General features: G+C 32.6%; 1 protein-coding gene across 5 annotated transcripts in view; it reads right to left on the bottom strand.

Moving 5' to 3' along the window:
* LOC118186090 (transcription factor AP-2-epsilon-like) overlaps positions 1–27822 on the bottom strand; it is a 295229-nt gene that overhangs the window by 54110 nt on the left and 213297 nt on the right. For 3 of the 5 annotated variants that reach the window (XM_035356105.2, XM_035356101.2, XM_035356103.2), the window contains 2 exons: positions 8563–8620; positions 4013–4241 (listed from right to left, as the gene is read on the bottom strand). In XM_035356105.2, coding sequence (XP_035211996.1) covers positions 4013–4241; positions 8563–8620 — 287 coding nt within the window. The remainder of the gene's footprint in view (positions 1–4012; positions 4242–8562; positions 8621–27822) is intronic. The other 2 variants (XM_035356102.2, XM_035356104.2) reach the window with 1 other exon arrangement.

Genomic DNA, 27822 nt, shown 5'->3' with positions numbered 1-27822 from the left:
AATTCGCATGGTTTAGTGGCACTTGCGCACAACGAACATTCATTGCTGGGTGGGTAGTAATTTATAGTAGCAGTTCCGCGCACAACCACATCTTGCTGATTATCTTTTGACAGCTTAAAACAGGGACTTGGAGTATTAATTTGCTTTACAAAATTTTAACTTACTGGACTTAGCAAATATAGATTTCAACAAACTGCTCACAATATATATGTGTTAACGTGTAAAGAATGATAAATATTTTAAGGAGTCAGATACCTTTAAAATGTAAAAATACAAACACATTTTAAGGCTCAGTACCTTTATAACTCATTTACGAGTCTGAAATTTTGTATACTTATTTTGATGTCCAGAATTTTTTGCTTGAGTATTTGCTCTTATATTCCAAAAATTAAAACGCTTTAAATAAAATACTTTTTATGATCTACATAACATTGTAACATACTGCGAGCAGCATTATATAAACAGATCAGTATTTTTAGCTGATTCCCCTCCCCAAACAGAAAAAACAATGTGCAATTAAAATAACCTATGTTAAAAATAATGGACTTAAAGTATTTCCTTAAAAAATAACATTTATTTAATATTTTTTATTTTAGTAAATCTAAGATCGATTATTTTTCAGCATAATAAAAGATAATTTCTAAAATTTTTAGGTTAAATTTTGTATGCATACATATATTAAACTAACATTAATAAAAAAAAATGTGCATTTACCCTAAATGGCTTCGATTTTAAATCCTTTGCGCTTTTGGCATCAAGCCAAATATACTTTCCTTTACAACACGGATTAGGATAACCATGTAAAAGTAGATGCACCCAGCCCGTTCGCTGTGATTCAAATTTGGGTCAAACTACCAGTGTCATGTGTCTTATCAACTCTGTCATAAGGGGCCTCCTTGGCGGTATGAATTCCTTTAGGAGTACGATCATTTATTTACCCATTAAAATACATCGATGCTCATAAACTAATGGATCTGTGTAAAAATTAGTTTGATATAGTAGCAATAATCTTGAATAAAAAAATTTTTTACTGAAACAATGTGACAGAACTCATTTAAACTTCTACGAACGAAAACATATTGCCATACTTAATAGAGTATCAGAGAGTATTTTTGAATGCAGGAAATATTCATTTTCAGATCCTTAGTGCAGAATGTAAAATTCTTTTTCTTTTCTCCCGTTCTACAGAGAATTGTACTCGAATTCTTTCAGTTTCAAAGTAACTATGTAATAATCTTCCGAATCTAAACCGCATTTCAAGTCTCTCATCAAGCGTTACAATCGATCTGTTTTAAACGTTGGAGTTGCATCATAAGGTAAAATACAGTAAAAAGAATTAATTTCCATCATACCCTAACGCACTGCAGGTGAGCCTTTTGGAGTAAACTGTTGTTAAGTCCAGAATAATCCATAAAAAATGTCGACCTTAATACCAAAATCAAACACAAAATTGGGTTCACAAAAACACTCAACAGCTGTCATGGAAAGACCGACTAACACGAAGCACATCGAAGAGTCCTCTACAGGAGGAAAGGTGGTAAGAATAAACCCGGACTCTCAAGGTATCACCCCCTCGGTTTCGCTCCACTGCGATTTATCATCACTGTTATTACAGCGAAGTTCGGTCCTTTATTTTGGGGGTGGGTCTTTTTCTTTCTTTTTTCAGCTAGCGCAAAAAGAAGCTTCAGAAGTGCCGTTAGATCAAGAATTGATGCTTCTTGGAAAGAAGCTGGAATCGTTGATTAAAAAAAAAAAAAGGTTTCCAGCCTTTTGCACTTCTTTTTGCATTGAAACTTATTACAGTTGAATGGAAGAGGAAGCTAAAGATCCATAAAATGTCATCCTGTTTACTATTTGATATGGCACGCGTTGGATCTGTCAAGAAAACTTTTTTTTCACCAGTGCTTTGAAAGAGGTAGGAAAAAATCTCCGATTCAAATGTCTCACGGAATAAAGTATTCCGATCCGGTTGGATATAATAAAAGAAGAGGAACGCCAAGCCACTGCAGTTACTTAGTAGCTTTTTTTGTTTGAAGTTAAGTTATCCAAAATGCCCCAAGAGCCGTATGATAGCAAAGTACATAAAGTTTATTTGTCTATTGAAAAGAATGCTTTCATATATTACTTTATGAGTGAATTTTATCCTTATATACATTACATATAGCACAAATCATAAAAAGTTTACTTTTAAGATAAAGAAAAAAGGCTTATTTCGGAAACGCCCAATCTTGGCAGAACAGATATTAAAAAAGAAAAGAAAGAAAGAAAAGACTGCATAGATTAAATGGACTGGATTTATTAATTGCGTTTTGATTTTGAATATATGCAGTTTGTGGCTTCATTTTATTGGTGTCATTTTCAATCGTTGAAATCAAAGGAGAGGGGAAATTTTTTTTTTTCTTTTTTTGTTCACGGAACAGTATTAGTCAGTATTAGTATTACACAGAACTGTCCTTTGATGTGTATGAGAAATAAAGGGTTCATTTAAAGTACGAAGGAGGGAGGGACTACAGAATTTAGAAAGCATGATATTTTACACACCCCCTAAAAACATTAAATTAGCTTTAGATCATCTTCAGTATTTTCACACCACTAGTGGCTGAGTGGTTAAGACCGCTAAATACTGGTAATTCGATCCATGCGAGGAGGATGCCTGTATGATTGGTTTTTCGCAGTTTTCTCCCACACCTAACGCGAATACAACCCAATTTCACTTAGAAAGTTTTCCGCAAATGCATCCCTCCCTTTATTCAGATCGCCTTTGTGTGCTTTACCATACTAAAATAACCTAACCTAGAAGGTGTTTGCTTACATGTTACGGTTACGATTGAAAAATCATTGCTTAAATTAAGCATCTACACAGAAAATTTAACAATAATCATGCGCAATATTCAGTGCTAGATTTTTAACTAAAATAAACTGTTGCTGAAAGGAAGTTCGAATAATTATTTAGGATGGATTATCGATACTACTAAATAGCATTGTGCAATGATATTTATAACACACAAATATATCTGGAAACTCTTCGTTAACTGAAAGCTGTGCTTTAAATTTGCAAATTACATGCTTAAATCCACTAGAAAAAACGTTAGAATCATTTTGGAAATAGAGGGGGAAACTTTGATGGGGATACAAACCCTTTCTAGACTTCATGCTACATATAACATAAGAAAGAAGGATAACTTTAAACCGGCTGAAAGTTCGCCCATTCTAGCTTCCCAAACAGTAAGAAACTTGCATGTTCATTCCCGAATAGTTTAATTATTAAGGCAGCAATTTAAAGACTCTGTTTCTAAAGATTTGAAAAAAACTGTCCAATGAATACCATGTCTAGATAAATTTTATATGACTTTCCCGGAAGCGGAAGAAAAAAAAAAAAAAAAAAAAATTATGCAACTACTTCCTGCGACAGCTTTTTGGGGAGCTTAGGATCAACTTTTATTTTGGGAATCTAATTTTGCTCTTAATTAAAAATCCCGCCGTTTAGGATTGGAAAAAAAAGTGGGGGAGGGGGGATTATAGAAATTTGGCATCCGAATCGGCATATCGATTGACATCCTGCAATTTATTCACGTGGACATTTAGTTTGTAGATATGTTCCTTCAAAAAGCTGGCGAATATAATAGTGCCTATGGACTATTACATTCAGGAGTTATCGTCAGTTTCCGAAGCTAGTGGAGTCAAGGCAAAGTATGTAAATGATATGAAAAAATACATCGAAAAGAAATAATTGCAAAGAGAATTGGATATTCGTGGCGGAAGTATCAGAACCTTCGAAATGCATCCTACTGACTAGAAATATTGCTTGAATTCTCATTGCAGTCATTCATTTTCTTATTTAATGCATAAAAATGTTAAGATATGACTTCTATATGATAAAAATATAAGCTACATTAAATTCTGAGCCCCAGATCGGAACATATTAAATTTGCTTATTAGTGCCCAGAAACCTTTCCATTATTCCAAAAAACTGAATAGAACTACCATAAGAAGTTAAATGTCTTTTACTTACCTCCTGAGGACACCTCCTAGAAGGGAAGCATTGAGACATTCTGGTGGAGAAAGCCTCCGCTGTACTTCTCCAACTGTCACCTTGTACTTGGAAGTGGAACTGAGCAAGGATAGCCGCCCTGGAACGGAACAGAAGACGTCCTGCGCCGATGTTATGCCGGAAAGCATCATGTCCTTGTGATTGTTTTCGTTGTTGGTGCGTTGTTTGATTCCTGAAACGAGGAATGCAGCTGCAAAGCATGTTTGCCAATGAACATGTGTGCTAACAACATTTCTGATAGCATTCAAAATTACATATATAAGCATGGACATGATTATACAATGATCAGAAATTGAGTTTTACATAAATACGGAAATAAAATTTCAGAAGCCAAATAGCAAGAAGATTAAGACAGTGGTGTCGCGCGTTACAAACTCGCGTCCGAAACGAAAAATCTTTGGCATTACGAACCGCACACGAATTTCGTCACGCGTTATACAGAGTTATTGTTTTACTTTTGTCTTTCAACGCGAAAAGACAAAAAACTGGATCTGTGCATAAACGAAGACAATGAAGAAAAAAACTGCAAGACTTTCTTGAACATAATCCTTGGAAGAATCAAGAGTAAAGTTTCTTCTATGAGAAGAACACAAAAGTTCGATCCCTGCTGCAAACAAAACCCTTCTGAAGACGAAGGACTGAGCCATAACAAAACCGTGGCTTTTTAGTTAGCTGAGATTGGAGGGGGGAATCTAGTTTTTTTCAATAACATGTCAAGAATTATTTCAAGATTATTTTAAAGAAAAGTTTTTTTTTTAAACAAAAGATGTATTTTCTTTACTGAAAGCAATGGGCAAAGCAAAGCGAAAATGAATTTAGAGTTATCAGTCCAGAAAAATAATAATGGCATGTGCAAAACTTAAGACAGAATTTTGCATGCTTTAGTAAGGTCTGGAACTAATATCACAAGCTGAACAGCTTTTTGAATAATTTTCATGGAAATAAACTGAAAACTGGGCTTGAGAGGCCAATAGTAATTATTTATCGAGGATTTGCTTATTTCTCTTTTTCGAACATAACATTCGTGTTCCTTGAAGCAAAATTTTAACACTCCTTGACGTTTAGCAAACATAGCTTTAAGCATACTGACAAAATATGCAAGAAAAGGAATTGAGACCTTAAAAGAGAAGGGGAAAAAAAAGCTTGAAATGGTATAACGCATGGTTATTTCTAATAATGGAATGCCCTTTTTTATGGCAAGGTTAAAATTTTTATAAGTTCTATTAAGTGTCGGGGTAGAAATTTTTTTCTCAAAGATAACCGCTTTAAAATAACAGAGTTCACGAGAAACTACATAACGAACGCCATTTTAGAAATAATAACGTTCGTTTTGTTGCGAGACACCACTGCAGTTTATTTCTTTAAATCAGAATGATAAACAAACGCATAAAGATTATGCTTTTTGATTGCATTCACACGTCGCTCATTCTTTATCTGACAGACTGTTTATTACTTCCAGTTTAGAGCAAACTAATTTATACTATTAAGCTACTTTTTAAAACGTGTCAAGAAAATAAGGAAAAGTATCACGTTTCAGGCAGTTTACAAACTGTAGTAATTCCACAGAAATATCTTTTAAAAAATTAAATGCATTAGTTGATACTTGAATGGATATGTAAAGAATTATTAGAAAGAATTTACATCTCCACTGTGAAATGATTTAAGGTGTGGTTCACCACATCAGTGGAGCTGTCAGATTTCGTTAATAATATTTCGCTTACCGCGTCTCTTTAAACCAATGGAATCGATGCAATTTACGGCCGCTAAAAAATTTCCCCTTCATCTGCATAAGGTATCGTTAATATCTCAAGTTACGCCACACTGAACTACTTCGCATTTGGCAGTAGGCCATGTAATTTAGTTCGAATGTAGTTTTGTTCAAGGACATATCTGTTATATGAATGATCGAAGTTTTTTCGATCATGAACAGTTATATAAATAAGTTATGGCAAACAATTGTAGAGGTAAGTAAATAAGGAAGAAAGTTCAAATTTGCAATATATGGCGGAAATAAGCCAGTAATTGACTTTTGACAATCATTTCACAACTCCAGGAAGCTTAATCCTGTTTTAGAACGATGCATATAATCAAATAAGCAATTACTAATAATGTGTACAATTACTCTGTTTATCATCCTTTCTTTTCTACTACGATGTCTCTTGCAATTTATATCCAAAACAATTACGGATTCAAAGCCACTAAGCAAAAATATTTTTTATTTTGTACGTTACATAATGTGGGTAATGATGTATAGTACGCGATGTACCGCTTTTAGTTATTTCCTTTTAAAAGGCGCCACTAAATTTGGATATTGTTCAATTATTTCTTTTTTCCCGCCATGTTATTGCAAATTCGAAAAATGAAAGCTATGATTTTTTTTATTTATGACGCCGCTATTAATGAATAATGAAGTTGCTGAAATTTAAATGTAGTAGAATTAAAAATTTAATAGTTAAATAACTGATTAAATTCAGTAGATCGCATACTACATCATTACCGATAAATATATGCATTTTAAACTACTTTACTGCAACAATCTACTCATCTCCAGACTCAACATTTTATTTTAAGGAAATATACAGTACTTTAAGTTCATCCGTAGTTTTTCTGTTGTTCAAGGACCAATATCGTTAGCATTTTCCCAGGAGCTTTAAAGTTGATTTTGCTTTTTATTATGAGAAAAATATAGGTTTATAAGAGATTATAAGATGAAGTCCCCTCCAAATACGAGGCCTTGACTCTCGTCTTGTGGACCTAAACTAAGCAGACTTTACAGTGGGCTCTTCTTATGCCAGAAATATTGCACAAGCTAAATTTCGAGAGATTTTTATATCGCAAAAACAGTCCTTTTCGCTTAACACACCATTTTTAAGTAGTTGCAATAGACATGCAAATTTCGCTCATATAATTAACACTGTATCTTTCCACTGGCAGTACTTAATATTGCTAATATTTAAAAGAAAATGTATTTATTGATACCTTTTCATCAAGTTTTGCATGTAAAAGTAACAATTTAAGAGTGTATAAATACATTGAGAGACAAGTGCAACCGTCATTTGTTTGTGTAACAATTTTAAGACTTCCAACTCTGATATATCTCGTAGAATGCCTCGATATCTTTTATAAGTTATATTATGTATTTTTATTTCTAGATATGTTTACATCGGAAGATTTCGTTAAATAGTTTAAGTAATCTGACTAAACTAAAGTCTTACTTTATAAGATAGGCATTTCAAGGCCTTTCCGACGCACCGTTTACGATGGTAACACGTGTGTCAGCACGGCTCAGTACTTATTTTTCCCACTTCATTTGAGACAGTAGTTCAAGTCGGCCTCTATTCGTGCTTTTCTCACGAAGCGAAGTACTCCAAACCGAAAATGAAGCGGAAGAACAGTTAGGGAACTTAACCATTTGCATCAGCTGTTCTTTGAATGTAATTTTTGTCAATTCCCGTTGAAATTACGCAAACGAGTAATCATACATGGAAGAGGCACTAGGTGGTGGTGTATTGAGAATACGGCAAAGCACACTAGGGCTATCTGCCTAAGGGGAGGGATGCTACATGCATGGGGGAAAGTTGGAACCAAATCAACTAAAATCTTTTCCTACACATTGCATCAGCTCCTTATAAAACTGCATCATAGAGCGGCATTCAATGGTTTCTGTTGACTGAGTATTACTCCTGCTACCATGGGCTTTTATTAAAATGTTGATATAATCCAACTACTCTATATACAAAAATTATCATATTTAGAGGTAACTGGGGAACACTAAGAACCAGTAATATGCCCTAGAATACTTAAATAGCTAAGCTAATGTCTTCAAACGGAAGTTAGACTTGTACATTTAGAAAATAATCCACTACCACACGCATTGATGAAAAGATATTTTGGCCATCCTCTGCCTTTAGTTCTGACTGCTTGATCTACACAAAACAGAACGCTAGAAGCAACGTTTGAGATGCAAGAGTAAAATGTTGAGAGTTGGAATTTGTCCTTCAGGCTGGCTCTACACCAAGTCATCGTTCAATTGTTACCGGTAGCTTGGAGTGAGCCTGAACTACCCATAAATCTGATGTTTATTATTAATTTTTACACTCAAACCTGTGTATCTAAATTTACCAGATTTCTAAAAGACATACAAAATGCAACAAAAAATTGCTCTTAAAGTTAAAATCTTATTGATCACACATTGTGGTGGTAGAGCAACTGCAAAGAAATGATATTTAATATATCAGTTATTTGTTCTGAAAATTTAATTTCCTAAGAGGAAAGGTCCATTTTTGTAGGGGCTTATTAATTTTTTTATTATTTTATCTGTTGTACTTTACACAACAATAAATTTTATACTTATTTTTTTAAATCATACTAAATTCCTTTATTAGTTTAGTTTTTAAATTAAGCTAAAAGTACTGATGGGATAATTTTCTGCCTTTACGAGATGAAAATATTCTCCCATTGCTTGAAGAGTAATTTATATGAATATAGTATTAAAATATAAACTTCCTTACCTTTTCTGATGACACTGTTGTGTTCTGAGGAAAATATTGCTTCGTCAACCGCAGAAGTCTAAAGAAAACAAAACTGTATTAATAAATTGTATATATTTTCATTATATTTATTAACATCATATTCGGAAAATCAAGAAATTAATGTTTCCTAAGTCGATATAGGAATTTAAAACCATGTAATGAAGCATTAAATAAAGACGCAATATTACTCTCTAAATTAAACGTCATTTCATTTAAACACGTTATACATTTCGTTAGTTACTGCCGACTGACGATATGCAATTAAAAAAATTATATTCCCATATCAAATTCTACACAGATATCCAGCCGCCCCATATTAGTGAAATAGGATTTTGAGAACGAAACGGAAAGGATGGCAAAGTAGGCTTAAATCTTGACGTGTTAAAATAATTAATAATAAGAATTTTTTTCGAAGCCAAATGCTAAGATTCTTCATCATTCGAATCCTTATTTACACTAATAGTAGGAAAAATCAAAGAACATAACATAATGTTTCGAGTTTTTAATTAAAGAAAAATTTTAAGTGTGCCTTAAATGGAAAACAAATTAAAGAATGAAGGTTTTTAAAAATACACCTCTATTTACAAAACCTATATTTTATGCATGTAAAACAGATCAATGAAATATATAATGTGGAGGTGCATTTTCTTGAGAAAAAAGCCAAGTCCAAATTTTTTATCTTTCCAAAAATCTTAAATCAAAAGGAATTATAAGAGTCGGGTATCATTATAGTTTCGAAGATAAGAGCTACGGAACGCTAAATTCTTTTTAGAAGGTTAAGAATGTGGTTGTCAGGTTCGCCGCGCGGGGTCATACTTGGTGACACAAATCTACAGAAATCCGAACAATCGCTTTCATCTTTTAATTAACGCTTCAACTGGAGGTCAATAAGTCCTTCGAAAGTTTTGTGGGAAAAATATTAAACAGTCATTAAGTTACGATTCGAAAAATTCGACTGACAAAAGAAAGATTCGGTTGTTTGAATTTTTTTGCAACATTCGTGGTGTTGGAGGTTTTAAATGATCCATCCTTTGTAAAATATCGTATTCCCGTATCGTATATGTTGTATTCGTAATATGTCGTATATAAGCCGCCCTTCTTTTCGCAAGAGATCAGATTAAAGTGCCGTTTCCATACGTAAGGAATTAGAAATACGCACATACAAACATGTGCAACATAATCAGGGAGTATTTTGAGTAAAAAAATCCATTATTGTTGGGAAAACTTTACATAGACTGTAGGAATTTAGTTGCTGGTGCAGATGTCGATATGGCTGGATACGACTGGTATCGCTCATTATCGCTGGATACCGGTACCAGCGATAGTAATACTGGTAATGCAGGTAATTACTGTCGTGGTACCGACAATGACAGATAATAAGAAGTGCTAAATGCAAAAACATGTTCCTTTTGACTGATAATAAAAATTTTGTTTCAATGTGTGATAGGTATTATTTTCATTTTAGCTGCTTTCACACCTCCAAACGAGAAAATGTTGCAGATGGTAGCCAGGCTACACGCAACTTATCCTCTAATTTAAATTTTAAATTTTAAGAGGCGGTTACCCAGAAGGACTTAGTCCCAAAACGGCATTTTCTGGAGTTTCACTATTAACGGCGAATCACTTTTTAAATTGTTGCCACATTATCGCCCTGTATTATATTTAAAAAAATTAAATAATGAAGAATCTGCATGAATGTGTATATGTTTCTCGCATTGTGAAAAAAACGACGGTACCTAGAGCAATCAAATTTTGAATATGCAATCCTTCCACCGAACTTTCACTGGATGCCCAAATTTTGAATTTGTTTTTGATTTTTTTTCACATTTTGTAAAACTTTAACGAAATTTTGATCAACAAACTCAACGGTTTCAAAGGCAGCAATGGCAACGGTGTACAGAAAATGCATTTTTATCTCCAACGCTCAAGACTGTCTAACAGAAATTCTAAATATATTGTGTTTCCAAATATTTTGTGATATTGCTGTTGAACTGAATTTTATGTAGTTTAAGTGCGAAGAACACGAGATTAATAAATAATAAATAGAAGTAACACGGAAAATGTTACAAAACGCCCCTTAGGGTGTAATATTAAATCTGAAAGCTTTCAGATTTTATGTATTGGTTTTGTTTTAATTAAAGGTAAAATTTAAGAGTGTGGCTTATTTATGAGAGAATACGGTAACTCATGACAAAAGCTTTTAATTGTAGAATTTTTAAACTTAATAAGGAGCGTGTTAAATACTAAACATGCCACACTAAATGCTGTAATAAAATACCTAACAATGAATGAAGGGAGGAAAAAACAAGAGTATTAAGTGTGAAGTCGAAACTCGATGCAGTTTTAAAGCACACTGATTTTCTTTGTATAAGCATAAATCATTAATTTATTTGTAGTATTATCAATTAATCTATTCAAACAGGAATCATATAATCGTAAAACATTTGAAACGTTATGAAATAAAGAAATCCCAAATTTTGATTAGTGTGCAAGACAATGTAAAAGAGGTTGATAGGTTTGTATGCATATATCAAGAAAAACGTTTCTGAAAAAATAAAATTTAAATGATATTTCGAATCTGCGCTGTCATTCTATGACATTCGTTTTTGTAAATTATTTAAATGTTTTCGTTATTTTGGACTATAAAGGAATAATATACCACAAGCATATCCCTTTTTTTTTTTTAAATCTGATTCTTTTTTCCTTGTTCAAATGATGAAGGACAAGAATAAAATAAATTCAATAAAATTGAAAACTCCAGATTAGAATCTAATATCTCGAAAGGTATGCTAAATTTTGAAATAAAAGGAATTTTTTTTTAAATGTGAAAATTCACAAAATTACAAAGTAACTACAATTTGATATTCACCACAACAGATCTATTAGCTTAAGAAATAGTCTCCAAGAAAAAGTATGGAACAGAAAAACTGAGGCGTTTTAAACAAATTATTCATAATGGCAGCTCTAAATTGGCAGCAAAAAATTTTTACCATTAAATTATTGCATCATAAATAAATACCGCGTAAATCTTATTTACTTGTTTCATAAAGAAGAGATTTAGTTTTTCAAAACGAGGCTAGGCATTGATTTCATTGGGTTGCTTGCATACGAGCTTTGCAATAAATATTTCTCACAAGAATATTTGCTTAAATATTCTTGTGGGAAAATGTAACCTTAATACTTGCTGTTTTGCCAAACTCCGTGAACGTTAAAAAACAGACAATTCGAAATTATACCAGACAAATTAAATTGAAATAAAAAAGTAAAACAAATACATTTAAACTTTTTTGCTGAATTATAATCAACAAGTTCTTATAAGTGTTGAAGGATTATCACCAGTTTTTGCTTATCATTCGAGAATCAAATTTTACTGACAGTTAGATGGCTTAGATCTATTTATTTTATAAATCCTTATTATAATACTTCTATAAATTCAAGAAAAGTTTCAAAGTAGTTATTCGAAGAATATTGACGCGGATGAACTTTAATTACTTCAGCAAAAATTTAAGAAAAAATACATAAATCTACAAGCAGCAACTTAATTAAAACCACAGTAATTAAAAAAATATAGCTACAAATTTTTAAAGCATAAAGATAGACCTCCGTAACCCTTTTTTCTATTATAAAAACAATCTACAAAAAAATTTGGACAATTAAGAAAAAAAAAGTTATGACAATAATTACCGACACTTCTCTTCCCCTCACCCCAAATAATAAAGACACACAATACAATACTTTATGAATGGCACAAGTCTTCTTTTGCAAATAATATACAATTCTGGTTCAATTAAGGAGTAGAAAGATAACTGCCAATAAGTTGGCAGCTTTTATATACGATAAGGAAAAAAAAAATGAGAAAAAGGCAGTTAAAATTGGAAAATTATTATTCTTATTTGTTAAAAAAATGGAGATAAGAAAAAGAAGAAGACATTCTTTTCCTCATTCTTTAGCCGAGTTCAAAAACACTACAAATGCTTTCGATCTTCTTATATCAGTCTTTTTCAAAAAAAAAAAAAAAAAAAAATTTCCAACGCAAATGTTTATCAGATCATATGGATGTGAAAAACATTTCTTCTATGTAAGATGGTGCTTGTAAAATTTCATCGAACTGTAAAAGTTCTATGTAGATGCTTGTAAAGGACTGTAGAAGTTATGTAAGGTGCTTGTAAAAGTTTATCGGACTTATTCGAAATAAGTGGAAATTATGCTAAACTTTTAATGATGGAATTTCCTTCTTTCAGGGCATCAAGCCTTTGATAACCCTATACAATACAGCGTTTCTTTTGTGACAATAAATTTCAAGTTATCGTTGGTTTTGCCCACTTTGAACCCGTACGCAAGTAACAGTATTTTTATTTATTTTACATTATTACCCACCCCCCTTGTTGCTATTTTCAAGGCGCAACTGGATTAGATTTAGCACTGCTTTTTTTTTTTTTTTTTTTTTTTTTGTATTTATTGAATAATTATACAATATATTGCTACTAAATTTGTATATATGTAAATAATTTTAGTGAAATTGTATGTAAAAATTTCAGTGTGTCTTGTATAACATAAAATGAAATGCTTGAAAGAGACGAAGCTATGGGAAAATAACAGTACGGAGCAAGTCTCTCGCGAAATTGGCAATACTTAGCTGGTTTGTTGCCAAATTTGGCGAGAAACAGCCTAAAGCCTCCAAACTTGGGAACTATTTGGCGACATTTTAGTCCGGTCTCCCTGTATAACTGTAATTGAATAATTGTAATAGATCCCTAAGTGTAACTAAAACCGGATTTGGCCCTTATAAGAAAGTTTTAACCGTATATGGCTTTCAGAAATTTCGAGAAAAGGGAGGCACTAGAGATTTCTAGGCGGCTAGGGAAAAACTATAAGTCCGAAGAGAGCATCAGTTCTCGGTTTTTCAGTTCAGACTCGACTATGTAGTATTGAGATACCTCCATGTGAAATTTGCTCTTTAGATGCGCTATGCATTGCATTGTATTTAACTTTCTTAGTCGTTTGAACTGCAACTACTGAACGTACTCTGTGATACTGAGAAGAGATGTACGAGTACTTTTGTGTGAAAAGTTACAGACCTGTAAAGTGTCCTTTTGGTAAGCTATCATCGGTTCTGTGTGCATTCAATATATTACGAACCTGCACCCACCCAACAATATACTAATATTATTAATTATGTAATATTTATTCAAAAAATATTTATCGCAAATATATCTTTCAAATAACATTTTTTATAAATGCTTACCGGTATTCGGTGCGAATCGATTATTGGAACCCGGTTACGCACAATTCACGTAATCGATGGCAGTATTTTTAAAATGTATTTTTTCACACAATTTTTAATTTCTAATACTTTATTGCGCAATCTAAATATCGCATTTCTTTAGTTCTAAAACACCTCCCTTAATGTTAGAACTGTGAATAAGGAAAAGGGAGGGACTGATTCTAAGGAAATATAGTTAAAAGAACAAACGCATTCAGCATTTATTTTTAACAACCTGTTTATTAATAACAGTTGTAAATCTATTTAAATTAATTATTTAGAAAACTTAATTACTTCTACAAAATCTATGATTCTAAGACGCACCTCGCTTTTAGCAACGCTTACATATAAATAAAGTGCGTTTTATGATCTAAGAACAACGATAGCTACCGTGAAATTACTAAGAATAGTTTAAAATAGTGTAGTGTTAAGAATTTGATTAATGCCAATTTTCCAGATGACTTGAAATCTGTTCTACAGTATTGAGTAAGAGAGAAGGGGGAAGACTTTTTTTGCATGTTTACTTCTTTATTTCCAGGAACGTTTTCAAAGTTTATTTAAAAAAGAAAAAAAACCATTAAACTTTTTATAGTCATTTGAAGCATTTCCAGAGCTGAAGCGTAAAATCCTGTCTACAAAAGCGTTATTCTATTTGACTGTTATTTTGCTATTTGTACCGTGACTACTCATTTGAGTAAAGTTGCCATAAAAATATTCAGAGCCATTCATTTCTCATAAAAAATTCAGCAGAACAAGAATAAATAATATCAACAAACATGCCGAGCAAATTAAAAGTTTTATTGATATTCTGGTGTTAAAGGAAAGTGCGTTTGCTGGAAGGAATAAAATTGAAGTTTCTGAACAACAAAGGTATGTTTTTTTTTTTAACACTCGTACTTTTAAGGGTTATTCTTAAATGGAATTTGATTAAATTAAACCTGTCCTAAATCGAAGAGTATTCAAAATATCCTCCAGCTCCCTTCATTTTAACCTAAAATGCAGAAATTTTAGTTAATGTTCGTTAAACAGACTATAAATATCAAGAGTCAGCACAATATCACATACTGAAAATCTGCTCCTTGTTTCTTTAGATTTAGTTATTTTTACCCGTTTTTAACCTTGAAACTTAAATTGCGATTCAAGTGTCAAATGCTTCTTCCAAATTTCAATCAAGCTAGATAAAGTAAAGATGGTCAAGAGGTTATAATGATAAAGCACTTGCAAGCCTGATTTTATAATTTTTGTTAATTCTTCTTTATTTATTTCACTTAATGGTGTTCGTGGAAAATAAAATGATCATATGATCTTTGGCGATCCCGCGTTTGCAATCATATGATAGTTTCTTCCCGGCAGGCCTTGCAAGAAAAGATTGTTAAAATTTTTTAAATTCTGAATGTAAAGTATATTTTTTGCTTACTAGGTTTAGTTCAGTTTTCCCTCTTCTTTTTATCGTATTGCGGGATTAATTATACTTGGCTTATAATAAAGTCTAATACTGGTTTATGTATGCGATGTGTTATGAATTAAAATTACAAAAAACTTTGACAGCATGGCCTTCATGGGAGAATCATGTTAATTTCTTTGGTGCAATACATCATTATTTTTTCAGTGTTTGCTAATATGGTTTAAAGTTTGGCATCGAATTTTTAAAGTAATTTCTGATAAGCTATCGAGTTCAAACTTGCCTACACATTCTTTATGGTTGATAACAATGCAGTGAAGCGATTTTTTGAATATACCTTTTTAAGGAACAAACTAAAAAATCTTAGTATTTATTGTTTGCACCATCGAATAGAAAGGGGAAAAAAAGCATTTAAATGAAGTATATATCAGATTTTTAAAACAATTTGATTTGTTAGAAAATAACTAGATTTTTTTAACCATTTAATATCACAAAATATGGGGGGAAAGAGTGCTTATTCATTACAAACAAAAAAAGGCAATTTTTGAATTGAATAACTTATAACGCGTCTTTGAAACTACAAAGATTAAAATTGGAAAAAAAGGAATTTTTCAGAAAATGAAGTTTTATTGAGAACTCTTAAAATAGTGAACTAACTAAAAGAAAAGTTTTTATATAAAGTTTCATAGAAACAAGAGATTAAATCATTAATTAAAAAAAAATATCTACGATTTTTTATTACGAATAATAAAAGCGTGAGCACCTAAATAACAAAATCTAATAATCAAATTTCTTTCTCAAAAGCATAGGCCATTATTTCCTTGAAATTATCAGTGGCGTTCTACATTTTCATTAATCGGGAGATAATATTTAGTAGATAAATTTTGCAAAGAGAACTATTTAATGTCTTGGTCCCATTAAACTATATAACAAATTATTCTCTTTTCTTAGTTCATCAGCTATTTTACGAGTTTTTAATAAACAATTACTGTATAATTTTTTAAAATTTATTTTTATGTTATTTCTCAATCAATCCAATTAAAAAAATTCCAACATTTTCATTATTTTTAAACAAGTCTGTCAATTATAGTTGACATTTTCCCCAATAATCTTACCTTACGTAAGTCTGGACATTTATGTCCATTATTTCACCAGCCAACAATTAAAGGGCATTCGCTTGAATGGGGCAAAACTGGTTCTCAATGAATCCCCCTCCCCCTTAAGAGTTGTGAATAGATGTAGCAACAGCGTCTAAGACTTAGGAAGAAAATGTTTTAATGATGTTATAAAGGCAATCTTGGAAGACAGAGACTGAATTCGAAACTTGAGCAATCGATCAAGCAAATAGTAACGTCGTCTACTGACAAGGAAAAAATAAGTAAATAAACGCAGGAAAATCCAGATATTAAGAACATGTTCCTTTGCCATTATGATTAATCTATTGACAGTAGCTTAATCGATTACTATTTTTAGTTGTTCTAATAGTGGTAATGGTTACTAGAAGTTAGAGTAGCAAAAAGTGACAAGTGTCTGCAACAACAGTAGCAGATATATGCAAATGCACTTTGTGTACTGCTCCAGCTAGAATTCTTTTTGCTAGGGAAGTTCCTATGAAGTATGTGAGAATGGAATAATAAACATGTTTTTAGCTGCTTTCTTTAAGTCAGCGAGTTCGAAGCAGAAAATCATATTAGTGACTAAATATTCGAAATTTTTTCCAAGATATTTGTGGTGATTTTTTTTAAATGCTTTATATAATTGAAAACATATTCCAATAAAAACTGAAAGTATTTTTACTGAAAAGAAAAAAAATGCCCACTGAATAAATAATTTACGCTTAAATCTCACAGAGGCACAAGCTTTGGCTTTTACGGCAGAAAATTAATTTAAAGTAACTTCAGAATATTTTCTTTTGACTTTATCACGTCCAATTCAATTTCTTTCAGTAAGGAATGCCGCAATTCTTTGTGTAAATTGAGTTTTGGGGGGGGGGGAGTCTTTTTAACCAAAATAGGCAAGTTTTTCTGAATAATCTTAAATAAAATCTACCCGTTTTTTCTTCTTCATTGTACTACAAAGAATAAACTTGAAATCTATAACTTAAATTACAAAGCTTTGAGTTAATTTTTAGGCTTTTTGAAGGAGGGAACACGAAAAATCCTCGATGCTTGCCCCGGGATTTGAACTGACTGCCATTTCGACGTGCTGTCACTGGCACTACGAAAGCATGCAGCGAAGTAACAAAAAATTCCTTAAATTCCTTTGGAAAGTTATGCTGAAAATCATTAGAGATGGGGAATGGAATTAGCACAATTTAAGTTTCATTAATTCAATGAATTAGTTTGCTACTAGAAAACATTTTCCTCGTAGTTTTCCTCAATAAAAGCTAAAAATAAAAAAAATTCGGTGAGAAAAATGTAAATTTGGTGATCGATCTGGAGATGGGTTGAGCCTGAAGAGTTGGCATTGATATATAGTGATACAGTAATTGAAATTCTACGATCTAAAGAAATTTTTACCACTATCTGCTCAATTTCCAGTCACTCACAATAACAGAAGCTTTAAGCAATTAAGAAATATTTGAAAAGTGGCCAATATTGGTGAAAAACTAAGAGCTGGATCAAAAGGCTAAAATCTCCTCGTGAAGAAAAACAGTTGGAAGCTAAACACAGGACTCTTTGACCACTTCTTTGGCGTTATATATATTTAAAAAAAGACAAGATATGTACGAAACACGACTCGACTTTTAATAACCTTCCATGTCGGGATTTTTTTCTTTTATTTTTTAAAGAGCCATGACAGCCGCGCTTAAACGACTCATAACCAGGTGCGCTTTTTGTCGAAACTAGCAAACCGCATTGCTTCAGACCTCTCCTGGGTACAAGAGGGGAAAAAACGAAGCTATAAAAATAATTAAATAAACAAAAACCTTAAAAAAGGGTTTTCTTAAACCTGTTGGCGTCATAACTCATGGCCATTAGTCGGCCGCCAGGTGGCGGTATTTTCCGTGGACCCTTGGGGTAATGCCTCCCCTGGAATGCTCGCGCAAGCCCCAGGTGTCATCGCTTTCTGTCGACGACTATTCTAACATCGTTCACTGGATGATATTCGAAGAACACTTCGAGGAAGTGCAACAGCAGGAAAAGAAGATTCAACGTGCTTGGTTTGCAAACTTCCACCCGGGAGGGTGGAACATATGTAAGTGGTGGGTCAATGCGCGCGAGCCCTATCAATATATATTTCCATAAAAGGGTTGTTTTAATGTATTTCTCGTTAAAAGGAAAATAACTGGGTTAAAGGACTTCAGGGCTTGGACCTTCGGCAATTTAAATGTCTGATGAGCGATAGTCTAGGACTGTATCTTCTATGGCTGATACTAACTTTCGTCCAGATGTATTCTGGATAACATATTATCAAACTGGCTCTAATTGCATCGAACAAAAGCGAGGTAGATATGAGGTAGTTTTGTGGAATACAAAAATTTAAAAACGTTTTACTGCAAGAAATGCTAAACTGAATACTTCTTTACAGAATTTGCGAAAATTTGCTGTAGAAGAAAACAGCATATTTTCAATAGGTGAATTTACTCAAAATCTGGATTATAGCTATAGAAACTACTGTATTCCATTGAGCCATAGAAGAAGCATGTGTATTATAACAAGTATTACAATGTTCTCTAGTCTCTATCCTTTTGTCACTATGTAATTTACTTGCTGCTAATGAATCTCACTTTTTTTTTAAGGTCATTACTGAATGGCACTGGTATTTTCAATTTGTAACCACAAACTGGGAAGCTTAAGGAATTTGTGTTTATATTTCTGTTAGCTACTAAACACACAAAACGAAAATTCACTCTACATAATAGATACAACATCTGGCATGCGCAAGTGTTGCAACGTTGATCAGAGAGTCTTTGTGGAAATTACTGACACAACAAATTATTATTGTATTAGGTTATTATTGTATTAGGTTACAACTGAAAAATAAGTTTTAAGCATAAAAAAGGGCAAAAAATTTTTAAGCATAAAAAAGCTGTTTCATGCTTTTAAAAAAGTTTCAAAGTTTTAAGCATAAAAAAGGGCAAAAAATTTTTAAGCATAAAAAAGCTGTTTCATACTTTTAAAAAAGTTTCAAAGTTTTAAGCATAAAAAAGGGCAAGGAGTGAACGGACAAGAACACAGCAAGATGGTGCTGTCCTATTAAAAATGGGGCATATGATCAGCCTGTACCTATAACTTAACTTTCGTATATAACAAAGGTTATGTTATGTTAAGTAAAGCACACGAAGGCTGTGTGTCTGAGGAAGGGGATGCCTTTATGAAGGATTGCCGTGAGAACCTGGCTCGTATTCGGCCTGGCTCGGACTCATATTGAGATAACCACAGAAATCAACCATGTAGCAAAACACTTCCTCCTGCGATCGAGCCCGGATCGAACTCCCAGTATTCAGTGATCTCAACCACTAGTGGCATAGTGTAGCGGTTCTGGTAACAGTGGATCATGAAGAGTTCAGCTGCTAAAATTCATGTTTTAAATCGTTAAATTCTTAAACTGGAGAAACTAAAAGAAATTAATCTGCGTTATATGAAGGTTATGAAAAATGTATACTTATATAGCATAGTTGTAAGACCAACAACGTTGTATAAACATGATTTTAAGTTATAGGCTGAATAGCGTGAATTCACGCAATTTATAAAGGTAATTTTATTTTACCATAATAGAGGTACTAATAATTAGACTTATTGTTTTATTGGCAAATACAAAGCGAAAACAATATCTACTACTAAATTTTTAAAAAAAGTCTGATAGGGCCCAGATTTTAATCATTGCCCAAAAGGGTTTGTAAGGTTTTTCTACGCTCTCGTTGAGCTCGCAGTTGCACTTACTCCTGCTAACTCATTTCTTTTTGTCTTTTTAGCTTTATTGTTAAGCATCACTTTCTTGGCACTTAACAGCCTATACAATCTAACAGCAAAATTACAAAAATATCAAAAGCAGCATGTGTTTAGAATTCAAGATGAAGTTTTAAGTGCTGGTACACATTTTTCTATTTTTTCACAGTTTATAATATCAATGTACAGTTTCCTTAGTAAGATGGCTTGCAAGACTTTTTTTTTTTTTTTGTCTTTTTATTATTAACGTTCCGTGCGTTAAATTTATTAATAGATGTCATGTTTTGCACACTTATGCCCCATAAAATTCGTTTTAATCTGTACATGGTTGCCACTGCTCCCTTTTAAATCGCCGAGTTTGTCGGAAATTCATTAAGGTTTTACGAAATATGAAACATAAAATTCAAAATTTTGGCTTCCAGGTGCCAATGTTCGGATAGAGAATTAAGTTATTTAAAATTTGATAGCCCTGTGTACAGTAATTTTTTTACGGTGTGAGAAATTATGCATACATTCAAGCAGATTCTTCATTTTTTAACTGCTTTAAAAGTAATACAGGTTGACAGTATTTCGCAGCAACAATTTAAAAAGTGATTCAGATATTTCATACGCTGCTAAATATCGTATCGATACTAATAGTGACTAGAAATAAAGCTAAGTAAAAAAAAAAAAAAAAAAAAAGCGTGATATACAGCTGGAGAGACTTAAAGTCGGTAATTTGTTTCCAGTTACCAATTGTACAAAAGGAAGGGTAAATGTCGTAGCTTTCTTCAGATGTAACGGAAACACAAAGTATTTCACAGGAAAACTTGAAGCCTTTATAATAATTTATTTAATTGGCTTTCTAATAAAAAGAACAACAAAATTTTATTTTCTATTAATCATAAAATTATTAATCTGACTTTTTAACTTTTATTAAATAAAAATTTTTTATAAAAATATATGATTGATTATGATAAGCAGTAATCTCTTAAAAAGTAATTTAAAATAACCGATTTATTTTTCCGACTAATTATGGTTTTTTATTTTATTCATTCTTTTTAGCATTTTATCTCAAGTAACCGATTTTATTTTCTTAACATATACACTGACTACCAATAAGTATTTGGACATCTATGCAAATGACGATATCTGCGGTCCTAAGGTACATCACGGACTCCGCCGGTATATATCGTGTAGGAAACAGCATCGGCTTTAGTCGCATGCAAGATGCCTCGCAATTCGGAGCTCTGAACTACCCAAAATCGACAGTGGCCTATGTGATTAAGAAGTGAAGGTGAGCGGTGATTGTCGGAATGTGTCCCGAGTCGGCAGACCAACGAAACTGGGAGATAGAGACCGACGAGTGCTGTCCAGAGAAATTCGAAAGAACCGCACCCAACCGATGGCCCTCATCCGCAAGGAGTTTCAACAGGCATCCGTAAGGAAGCACATCTGCTTGGTTTTCATGGTCGTGCTGCCCATAAGCCTTTGATCACAAAGTCCAACCGCTCTGCTCGATTAATGTGGTGCAAAGCCCATCGAAATTGGACCGTAGATCAGTGGAAACGGGTTCTTTGGAGTGACGAATCAAGGTTCACCCTTTACCGTTCGGATGGCAGGGTCTGGGTCTGTCGTCTACCAGGAGAACGTCTCCTGCCAGAATGCATTGTGCCAACAGTCAAGTTCGGCGGAGGTGGAATTACGGTCTGGGTGTGTTTCTCCTGGTATGGGCTGGGACCCTTAGTCCCCATTCATGGTAAGCTCAACTCCGATGCTTACTGCACTATTTTGGATGACAATGTGCTTCCTACGTTGGGGCAGTTTTACGGGTTGGACCCCTGTTACTTTCAAGACGACAATGCCAGTTGTCATGTTTCGACGTTAACCAAGGCTTGGTATGGTGCTAATGGAGTTCATCGAATGGACTGGCCTGCCCAGAGTCCAGACCTGAACCCTATCGAGAACCTCTGGGACGAGTTGCATCGCCGAATTCAGGGGTGCACTACCCGTGCAAAATCGGTGAAGGAACTTCTATGTCTTCTCCAAGCCGAGTGGAAGAAAATACCATTAGCTGTCATACAAAGACTTGTGGAAAGTATGCCCCGGAGGGTCCATGTAATTACCTCTCGTGGAGGTTCTACCAACTATTGATTTTGAATAAAGTTAGTTTTTCTTTTCTATCACAGGTGTCCAAATACTTATTGGTAGTCAGCGTATAATGCTAATACGATAAATAAATTTCTGATTTTTGTGTATTTTACACCACATTATGATGTAACTGATCACAGTATTTTTCGAATTACATAATCTTGTTTTAAGAAATTCACAAAAAGAATAAAGTCTACTCATTAAATTAATATTGATCAAACTACTATATTCTAGAATTGTCAACTTGTAATTATAGTAGCTACTTTACTGGTTTTGGACATTTTTATTTAGAATGCGCTACAACCGCCCTGCTAACCGAAGACTGTCACGTAGCTATTCGTGTTCCAAAAAATTGAAAAAGTACAAGAAAAAGCATAACAACTTTGATACACAAATTTAAAAACAATACTCGCTTATCATTTCCACTCTAGAACCGTGCGGGGGGGGGGGAAGCGTATATTTTCAACATAAAAATATCGTAATAAAAACGCAATCACATAGCTGCAGAATGGCCATACAGGAAGGAGGTTTATGAGGTAAAGGTTAGCAGATGAGAGAAAATTTACATAATACGCTGGTAATGTCGATTACATGAATTATTGCGTTCTTTCATTTCTTTTCGGGATAATGGGCTTATAATAAATCTCCTGCTTTTGATCCAACTTAACGCGGAAATGCTTGCTTTAATATCTTGCATCCCTGAAACTAAAAGACAAAAGGTCTGGAGCATAAAGTTATATTTCTATAGATCTGTATACAAATTAAATTTTTACGAACTAAAAAATAATGGTTACTTGCTAGAAAGTTGAACTTAGGTCAAAAGACGAGATGCTGTAGCATATAGGTATTTTAAATGGCTGTTCAAAAGAAAGAATTACGCTAATCATCTTTAAAAAAAAAAAAAAAAAAAAAAAAAAAAAAAAAAAAAAAGCTTTTTTTACACTTTCCGCTTTTTATAGCCAGAAGCAGAATATGCAGATTTTCAGCTCTCTTATGAGATTATAAAAAGGTGAATGAGCAGTTTGCATGTATCATATACAATAATAAAGCATTAAAATTCTTGCACACTTTTACGATTTAACAAAAAATCACTTTAATATCAGGATGAAAATAATTCTATCTGGATAATATATTTTAAGAAAAAGTGATAACAGTTGTCATTTAAATTTTCGAAAGCTATCTAACTTACGTGATTTTTTTTCACAAAGAAACGAGAATGAGATGCTTATAATCAAATTACAGCTTTTATTATCAGAGATAAAGGATCTCCTTAGCAGTCCACATTTAAACGAAGACTATTTCATAAATTCCTTATTGCCACTCAAGTCTTTATAAAAGTGTGGAAAATTTGAAATAATTCATTTGAATAATAGTTAAAAATGGAAGCATATTTTTATTAATGATGATACATTTGAATCATATGAATTTTAAAAACAATTCGAAAGCTCTAATTTTGGTGTTTTGCCTCATGATTTTATTTCTAGCTCCATATGATGAAAAGGATATTATGACAGCTAAAAACAATCGAAAATTATAGCACATTGCATCGAATGCTGCACAAAAGATAAATAAAATTGCGAAATTCGTTTAGAAAGTGGTTAAAGGTAGTAAATTATTTGCAGTAGGAGAGAATTTTAATTACCAGCAACGAATGACCAGTAGCATTCCTGAATGAAAATGATTTTAGGTCATTCCAGAAAATATTGTTTAAAGAAAAGATTTCTTGAAACAAAAGTCTTTACTGCAAACCAAGTTCTATTACACTTCGAATTAGATTCTTAGGAAAAAGGATTGTTCGATTGCACATTGCTCGGCAAAGTTCGGAAAAACCTTTTCCGGATGTGATAATACAATACCGCACTGTTCTTTCACCTATATTTAATTCAGTTCCAAAAGACAGCAATTTCAACGAGCGTATGTTGCATTGCTTTTTAAAACCGCAAACCTACTTGCCGTGGCTTTTTTAAAATCTTGTGGTTTGCAAATGCCTTTCTATAATCGCAATGAAATTCAGAAGGTTTAAAAGGAAATCTTAATGAGATTTTGGTATTTCAAACCAGAAAACGAAAAACTTTCCATTATTACCTTTTATTCAGAATTTGTTTATTATATAATTTAAACTAGACTAAAAATCTTCACAAAATCTGCCAAAAGAGAGAAATATTTTTGTAGAGTGCCTGATACCTACACATTTTTGTACTTTTATCAATTTCCATGCAACCAACCAACTCTTTCAACGGCTCGGAACCCAAGCGACACCATCAAAAACGACTTCAAAACTTGCTTTCCAGTGTTTCATGGCTTCATCAACTTGGCCATTAGTTGACTTTTATGTTAAGACACTTACAATTACAAAGCACTTGAGTGCTGTTTGCCTTGGATGGACGAGACTCTAGGAGAAATATGTACCTATACACTTAATTATGAAAATGTAAACGAGGACTATGTGTCTTAAAAAAGATGTCTTTACAGAGAATTTTCTAAGGAAAAGTAGTTCGTATTCACGACGCACGAAAAGGAAGCTCATCTGTGGCTTACTGAGTATTAGAGAAATCAAGAAACCCATGTGAGCTAAATCATTCACTGAAACCTGAGCCTGGAATAAACCACCACTGTGTAACATTTTTAAACACTCGGTCATTGTGGGATTTGCGTACACAAGTATTTAAGCAAGTTGCATTAAATTTATCACTCTGGAATACAAATAATATTTGTCAGCCTAAAACATCATACATTCATTTATTGCAATGAAATCTGACGTCAGTTAAATTTGGTCATTCCCTATTTTGTTCTAGTCATAGGAACAAATATAAAGTGTTAGAAATAAATTAGAATCACTCCAAGTTACTTATCTCAATTTTAGCTGAAGACCATTTAAGGACTATTTGATAAATTAATTTTCATAATTTTAAATTAAATAAATTTTTTAAAAAAATTTGCTGAGAGAGCAAACCTGAACTTTACTATTAATGAGTCTTTTTCGACAGGTGAGGGGGGGAAGAGAAAGAATGCTTACTGGATTACACAATTTGCGGAACTTACTACTACCTAAAAAACACCAGTATTTCATTAAATTGGGCTTTTGTGTTTTATTCTGTTCCGTGCGAAGTTGCTGAAATAGAAAAAAATTTATGCGGTAATCTTGAATATCTCTCTGAAAACGGAATTAGATTTAATTGAGATAAAGCCCTTGCTGCCTGGAATTCAAAAAATTTATATGCTAAAGGAAAACGAAAAGTGCAAGATCACCGTTTCCCCTCGGCCTTTCTTGTACCTTATGAAAAGGTCTGAAACGCGGAAAGCTGCGCTTAGCTTTTTTTTTTTTTTTTTTTTTTTTTTTTTTTTTTTTTTTGTTTGTTTCTAAACATTTCGAAAGTCCTAAAAAAAGGTCTGCAAAAAATAAAAACTTAAGAACAGAAATTCATATTTCAAAATTCCAAGAAAGATATTATCGCAGTATAAGAAAAGGTATTTGGTTTGGCTTTGAAAGCAAACGAAACGTTTTCCTAAGCACTTTTCTACAGAAGGGGGAACACTGAATATTCATTCAATTTCCGGATATATGTAATATATATATATAACTACACTGAATATTCATTCAATTTCCGGATATATGTAATATATATATATAACTACACTGAATATTCATTCAATTTCCGGATATATGTCATATGTAATATATATATATATATATAATGTTGTATGAGCTTAAATCCATTTAGTGTGAATACAAGTTATTATTACTTGCGCAATTGCTGCAAAGTTAGTTAATAATTTATTTCCTAAACAGTATTGATTAATTGATTATATTATCTCCTAAGTTTAATTAAAGTAGAATTATTTTAAAAGTGTGCATCCATACTGGTAAGTTATATTTTGAAAGATGTTTTGAAGTAATTTGAAAGCAAAATGTTAATAATGTTTTAACGGGGACTGGAGTTAAATCATCACGAAGAATAATATTACAATTGTAAAAGTAAAAATTAAAACATGTAATTATTGTCATTGATCGGAAATTAGTTGACTTTTCATGGGGAACAAACCAACTCCCGTTCAATGATCAATAATTGATAAAAATACGTAAATATGAAAGTGTTTCGTCTTTACTCGAGTTATAAGTTAAAGCCAAACCGGCAATTCTAGTCAGGCCAAATATTTCCGCGAATAGTTGTTACTCAAAGTACTTATTCTCATGAAGCATTTTAGTCAATTCAATTTGGAGTAAAAATCAATTACTGTAGAGAAATCCTGTAAAACTCGAGTAATCGTCCCCGACACTATCATCTTTATGTATTTGAGTACTATATTATTTAATTAATTAATCAATACTGTTTAGGAAATAAATTATATATATATATATATAAACCTACATTGAATATTCATTCAATTCCCGGATATATGCAATATATATAAACGTACACTGAATATTCATTCAATTTCCCGATATATGTGATAGATATATATTACCGTGAAAGACCGAAATTGGAGAATGTCGACTTTCGCCGGAGAATGTCAACATTCACCAAATACGTCAGTGAAAGATCGAATATTGCATTACATTCTTGTACATTCGGACCCTCACCGGTGTATGTCGACAATCACAGATATGCTCTGGTGTAGGTCGAAAATAGAGGAGTACATGTAGACGCTGCCATTCCAAAAGGAAGTGTTCCACAAATAAATGCAGTTGTAAAAGCAAGGGCCTCTTGTGCAATTCAAAGTGTCATAATAGTTTAAGTTGTTGCAATAAATAAGATTTGAATCACGTAATTTAGTTAAGTTTTTAACTTCTATTATTTTCCTTTCTCATTTTGAATTTACAGTGTGTTTTAAGTTCTTATATTCTTAAGTTCTTATTTTAAGTCTCAAGTGCGTTTTTTCGCGACCGAATTACGGAGAAGAAAATGTAATATTCTTATGTGTTCAACATTCACCATTAGCACATGGTGAATGTCCACATTGACCGGTGTAAGTCAGAAATAAGAGTATTTGGAAAATATTTCGGACATACATCAAGCGACTATGTCAATGTTGACATTCACCGGTGAAAGTCGACATTCTCCAGATTTCGGTGTTTCACCGTAACACATATATAAACCTACACTGAATATTCATTCAATTTCCAGATATATGTAATATATATATAAACCTACACTGAATATGGAAATGTTAACTTTAGAAGATGAATAGCTCTTCAAAACAACATATTTTATAGATTCGATAGAACTGAGTCATGCGTTAGATATGGTCGTTATGCGTTAGATAATAATTGCAAACAAAATTGCTGCAATGCGATTGTCTAAAATAAATTAAAATTCACACTAAGAGCTAAAAAGTGCAATTTGGAGGGAGGGACATCATTTTAAAATTATATAGAGAAGGATTGGATTAGTATTAAACATGCATGTGTAATTATTACAAATTAATTATAATTTTAAATAAATATATAACAAATCAAAAATACTCCAAAAAATTTTGAGACAGACAAAAGCTGTCTTGCGACCTTCTCTTGGGGAAAACAATAACCCACACTTCGGGAAACACTTCATCTT

The sequence above is a fragment of the Stegodyphus dumicola genome, chromosome 9, assembly GCF_044657685.1.
Source record: "Stegodyphus dumicola isolate Sdum_Otavi_A_Nest chromosome 9, ASM4465768v1".
NCBI lineage: Eukaryota > Metazoa > Arthropoda > Arachnida > Araneae > Eresidae > Stegodyphus > Stegodyphus dumicola.
The sequence above is the reverse complement of the archived record's forward strand: the minus strand, read 5'-3'. Positions and strand labels throughout refer to the sequence as shown.